General features: G+C 51.3%; 1 protein-coding gene across 1 annotated transcript; it reads left to right on the top strand.

The window, feature by feature from the left end:
• The first annotated feature begins 4,403 nt into the window (after window positions 1–4,403).
• nfil3-6 (nuclear factor, interleukin 3 regulated, member 6) lies at window positions 4,404–5,510 on the top strand. The gene has a single exon (XM_061224712.1). It carries the CDS (start codon window positions 4,404–4,406, stop codon window positions 5,508–5,510), a length of 1,107 nt encoding a protein of 368 aa, XP_061080696.1.
• Window positions 5,511–6,000: the final 490 nt, after the last annotated feature.

Genomic DNA, 6,000 nt, shown 5'->3' with positions numbered 1-6,000 from the left:
CTGAAAGGGTTAAAACAGTCTCCTAAGCTTAACCCTGAGAGTCTGGGAGCGAGAGGAGGAGCGTTCAGGAACCTAACCCCCCCAGGGCTGTAGGTCATATCAGGGGCTGCGTCGGCAACAGGTTGAGCTCCAGTGTGTCAACATGACAGCAGCGCTATTACGGCAAGCTGACTGGAACATTCCGGGACCCCGGGGGGCGCAAGCCAGCGAGGGCGTGGTCCAGGAGGACGTGATGTCACCTGGCGAGGGCCAGGGCAGCTTGGGTGAATTCACCTGTGTCATGTTCGGTGAGAGGCGGGGCTTCAGGTCACACGGTTACCTAGGCTTCAGCTTGAGGAACCTTATTTAACCCCCCCCCCCCATGGGCGCTGTTGTATCCTTATATGTTCCGAGAAAAGAATCTTGCCTAAAAGTATTCTGTATGTGCGTGCGTGTGAGAGAGTGTGTGTGTGTGTGTGTGTGTGTGAGAGAGAGAGTGTACTGTGTTTGTGTGTGAGTGTGAGAGAGAGAGAGTCATATATACTGTACGTGCGTGTGTGTGTGTGTGTGAGAGAGTCACACACATACAGCATACTGTGTGTGAGAGAGAGAGAGAGACAGTCACACAGTATACTGTACGTGTGTGCGTGTGTGTGAGAGAGTGTGTGTGTGTGTGTGTGAGAGAGAGAGAGTGTACTGTGTTTGTGTGTGTGTGTGAGAGAGAGAGTCATATATACTGTATGTGCATGTGTGTGAGAGAGAGTCACACACATACGTACAGTATACTGTGTGTGAGAGAGAGAGAGAGACAGTCACACAGTATACTGTACGTGTGTGCGTGTGTGTGAGAGAGTGTGTGTGTGTGTGTGTGTGTGTGAGAGAGAGAGAGTATACTGTGTTTGTGTGTGTGTGTGTGACAGACAGTCACACACACGCACAGTATACTGTGTGCATGAGAGAAAGAGAAAGAGAGAGACAGAGAGAGAGAGAGAGAGAGAGAGAGAGAGAGAGAGAGAGAGAGAGAGAGAGAGAGAGAGACAGACAGACAGAGAGAGAGAGAGAGAGAGAGAGAGAGAGACAGACAGAGAGAGAGAGACAGACAGACAGAGAGAGAGAGACAGACAGAGAGAGAGAGACAGACAGACAGAGAGAGAGAGAGAGAGAGAGAGAGAGAGACAGACAGAGAGAGAGTACCCTGTACGTGTGTTTTCTTGCCCAGGCGATGGCTAAATATACCCCTGCACAAAACCCGCTGGACTCTCAGCGATCACAGCGGTGCCTGCTGGAATCGACACACACGTCCAACAAGAAGATAAACCCAAACAGGCCAAGCAACAGCGGCAGCTCTGCTCCATGCAGGGCCAGCCATGACATTAATAATCTCATCTCATGTTCACAGTCCTCCTCCGCTTCTCTCATATGGCAAGGGCACATCGTCAACAGAACGGTATTTTTGGGCGCACTGCCTGTTTTTGTGTGGGTATGACACTTTTGTGAAGAGCATTAGAACTAAAAACCAACGGTAACATTCCACAAAACTGGAACAATTCAACTTTTAAGTAACAGTAACAGTTTGAATGAAATATTTTTGCAATGGCTTTTAATGTTTTTCTGCCGTGTCATCAATTTAAGATACGTGCCTGTTTTGGCAGTAGGAATGTCCCGGCCTACAGTAAAAGCCATACTCGACAGGGCCAGCCATAAGTGACCCAGATCATTTGCCCAATGCATCACGGTTGACAGTTTTATCTGAAGGACCCTCAACCAGTCATCTCCACTCATTCTAAACCATTCTAAACAGCAAGCGGCCAATCAGACAGCAGGATTCTCTGCGTAACCAATCACTCAAGGCGCATCCCAGAAGACATTCAGACCAGCAAAATACACTGTCTTTTGGAACGGGAACAACTTGTGCCTGCCCCAATGGCGGGAGATGTATACATACATTGATCGGGACGGCTTGTACTGCTGCTTCAGTGCAGATCCGCTGGAGTGCAATAGATATGATAGAGTCTGAATGAAACCTAAAGCCACTGTGCTGGCATAGTTGCCAGGAAATTGTGTGTACCTATGCATACCTAAATCACTGTTAGGTATAATACTAAATCGCTTATACCTAAATCACTGGTGTCTGGGTGGAACTTAAAAAGGTGTGAACCGATTCAGGTGAAGCACAAGTTAACTGCCCTCAAATGAACTCGAAATGGGCTTGTGTGAAAACCGCTGCTTAGCTACATCCCAGATGAATGTGTTAGACTGCTACGATAACTGTACATTTGCTGTATTCATGTTTAGTGTACTGTTTAAAATGTATTGAGTGAATGCAATGAGTTTATCGACTACGCAAGGCAACGTTGTTATCTTGCAGGCTGACACATTTCCTAGAATGGAAAACACAGGAGCAAAAAGACGGAATATCTGATTAAAACTGATCAAAGAGCAACAAACACCTCTCAAAATCATGGCACCCACCGCACTAACAAGCATCCTGGCTGTTCACACAGGCCATTGTTTCACAGAATAGTTATGTCTTCGCTTCAAAAATGTGTCAATGGGTCGGTTGACTTGGCTGCCACATTGGATTATTTCATCACTGTCTGCACTTAAAACAAACCTGGGGGGATTGTGTCAGGTTTGCATAGTTCATAATAAGGACACAGCGCAACATTGCTCAATCCCTGCAGAGAAAATGCTTGCTCTCAGACTTGCTCGCAGATAGATCCGCGGGGTTGCACGAGACGATATGAAAGCGGATAGGAGATTACTTCGACTGGGTAGGTCTTTCGGGTGCAACAGGGGCGGTCTTAATGGCACTCGCTCATATGGGCCATTCAGTTCAAGTCAGGTTAGGGTATGTCCCAGGCTGAACTTGCAGCGGAAGACACAAATACAAAACGCGGCGTGTTGAACAGAGCAGAGCGACAAGTAATGCCCTTGGACGGCGTGACCGGCGACACACAGACCTATACCGTCCTGTATTTACGTATCCCGCGCACTCCCGCGTACAGATGCTTAAAAGAAATGTTCGCTGTCGACTCGAATGAGATTACGTACATCCACCTCTTAAATTCGCTGATGGGAGGAATAAAAAAAGAAACTCGGAACTTTTAGCCTGTAAACTTCAAAAGCACTCGACCCACGAAATCCAGAGAGGTAAGTTCAGGACTGTGGTTTTTTCTTTTTTTCTTTTTTTTTTTTACAGATGCAGAGAAAGGATTTAAACCATTTCTACATGTGGCCATATAAGTGGTTTAACAGCAACATTGATTTTTACCTTCTCTACTTGTAAATGAATAAAACATGGAAACGTGCACGGTTTGTAGAATGAGCATAATCAGCGTGCCTGTTAAGAGTTTTAGAGTTGCGGATGCGAGGTTTGTTATCTAATGCTTTAGCAGAGAGCTCTTGCCGGAATTGTAGGTTACATGATGTTACGCGAAACCCTTGACACGGTCAAAACATCTGGCCTACGTATAAACAATCCACAGACACAGCGTACAGTGCCAGTACGGTGTCTCGGAAAAGATCTACAGTATTATTGGTAGCAATTTGCCCTCCAATCTTGGCGAAGAACACATCGGTGTCATGAACAGAAACTGCAAACTTGGAGCTACCTTTAGAATACCAACCCAGACAGACCATGGGTGTGAAATTGGGTGTTTTTCTTTACAAGTCTATAATGCCAGCACCGGTATAATGCCTTTTATTTCCAGTTCCAAATGAGACATTTTTGCTATATATACACATATGCACTACACGTAAAAAGTTAGTGTGTCCACACCCACGCACGCAAGCGCGCACCAACATCCTATCTATTAATAACATTATGCGTTTTGAAACTTTTGCAGCGAAATACAGGCGTGACTTGAGACAGTACAGCTCGGCTATACGTGGCATGTGGGGTAGATTTTATGGTTCGTGGCTTGTCCGAGCTGTAGAATAACGATAGCCAATCACGACTAGAACAATAGCCTATAGCTGTCACGATAAATCAGGCTGCATCATACTTTTATGCGCCTGATCGTGGATGTGGGTTAACAATGGCTCTTATAATAACACAGTAAATTGTAGTCTTGTAAATCCACGCGTTTCATACCCAGAACAATGTGAATAATTGAAATGAATGTTAAGATGGTTCTCCACTGGATTACATAACATTATGTTGCAACTCCGTCTACATACTGTCACAACTGAATACCTTTTCTTAATTCACTTCCAACCGCCACTAGGTGGAGCTATTGCTGCAAGACAACCTGCCCAGCGACCGACCAGGACGTTGATAACCGTCAGCTCAGAACACTCAAAATCAGAGCCTTGGGAAAAAAGAAGCATTGTGGTTGAGTATCACTCACCCAACTCCCAGAAGAGGCGCCAACCTGCAACCTGTACAAGAGCTGTACCATTTTGCGCACGGCCTTTTCGGGATGTTCGAAGAGAGCTGCCAGGAGACGAAGGAGCAGGGGGGTGCCGATTGGCTCCAGACGCCGGGGCCCGCCCCGGCCCCTGGCGAGGCGCCGTCCTTCACAGACGAGGCCGTGAGCATCCTGACGTCCACGCGCCTGCTGGCCCAATCGCTGCTGGGCCCCCACCACGGCATGGAGGGCCTGGAGCCCGCCGGCTCCATCACCTCCACCACCGCGGAGGAGGAGGCCAGCGTTCACCGGCGCAGGCGTGAGTTCACCCCGGCGGCGCTGAAGGACCCGGGGTACTGGGACCGGCGGCGGAAGAACAACGAGGCGGCGCGGCGGTCGCGGGAGAAGCGGCGGCTGGGCGACGCGGCGCTGGAGGGCCACGTGGACGCGCTGCTGCGGGAGAACGCCCGGCTGCGCGCCGAGCTGCTCGCCCTCAGGTTCCGCTTCGGCCTCGTCAGGGAACCTTCCGGAAGCGTCCCCGCCAACCCCGTCCCCGCCACCCCCGCCCCCGATCCGTCCCCGACCGCTCCCCTGTTCGGCTTCGGCCACCCTGAGGGGGAATACCACCACCCCCACAACCACCACCACCACCACCACCACCCCCTTCATCACCACCCCCTGCCTGTCCAGGGGTGTCCGTGCGGGGGGAGGCGGGGGGACGGCGGCAGCCTCTCGGAGGACTCCTGGTTCCCCGCCCCGGGCAGGTCCGGCGCGGGGAGTCCGGTCTACTTCGGCGAGCACGGTAGGCCCAGGCCGGAGTCGCACCCCTGCCCCGTGGAGGAGCAGACCCCGGGCGGGACCGGACTCAGGGGGGACCCGGCGGAGGGCCTGAAGAGCTTGCCTCACAAACTGCGCTTTAAGAGCCTGGTGGGGCGGGACGGCGGCAGTGCTCCGGGGGGGAGCAGGAGGCAGAGCCCCACGGGTGCCCCCGGGGCCAGGGGCGCCAGGCTGGGACACTGGCCCTCAGGAGGGCCGGCGGAGGAGGGGCCACAGGCAGGCGAGGAGCCGCAGAGCCAGGCCGAGAACGCCGTCCTCCACTCAGAGCTCAGCTCCCTCAGCCGCGAGGTGGCCGAGCTGAAACGGCTGTTCTCCCAGCAGCTGAACCACGGAAACATCTAAACATCTCCAAGGCCAGCTGAACCACGGAAACATCTCCAAGGCCAGCTGAACCACGGAAACATCTCCAAGACCAGCTGAACCACGGAAACATCTAAACATCTCCAAGGCCAGCTGAACCACGGAAACATCTAAACATCTCAAAGGCCAGCTGAACCACGGAAACATCTCCAAGACCAGCTGAACCAGGGAAACATCTAAACATCTCCAAGGCCAGCTGAACCACGGAAACATCTAAACATCTCCAAGGCCAGCTGAACCAGGGAAACATCTAAACAGCTCCAAGGCCAGCTGAACCAGGGAAACATCTCCAAGACCAGCTGAACCACGGAAACATCTAAACATCTCCAAGGCCAACTGAACCACGGAAACATCTAAACATCTCCAAGGCCAGCTGAACCACGGAAACATCTCCAAGGCCAGCTGAACCACAAAAACATCTCCAAGACCAGCTGAACCACGGAAACATCTCCAAGACCAGCTGAACCACGGA

The sequence above is a fragment of the Conger conger genome, chromosome 16, assembly GCF_963514075.1.
Source record: "Conger conger chromosome 16, fConCon1.1, whole genome shotgun sequence".
NCBI classification, from domain to species: domain Eukaryota; kingdom Metazoa; phylum Chordata; class Actinopteri; order Anguilliformes; family Congridae; genus Conger; species Conger conger.
Note: the sequence above shows the minus strand (reverse complement) of the source record. Positions and strands in the feature narration are given on the sequence as shown.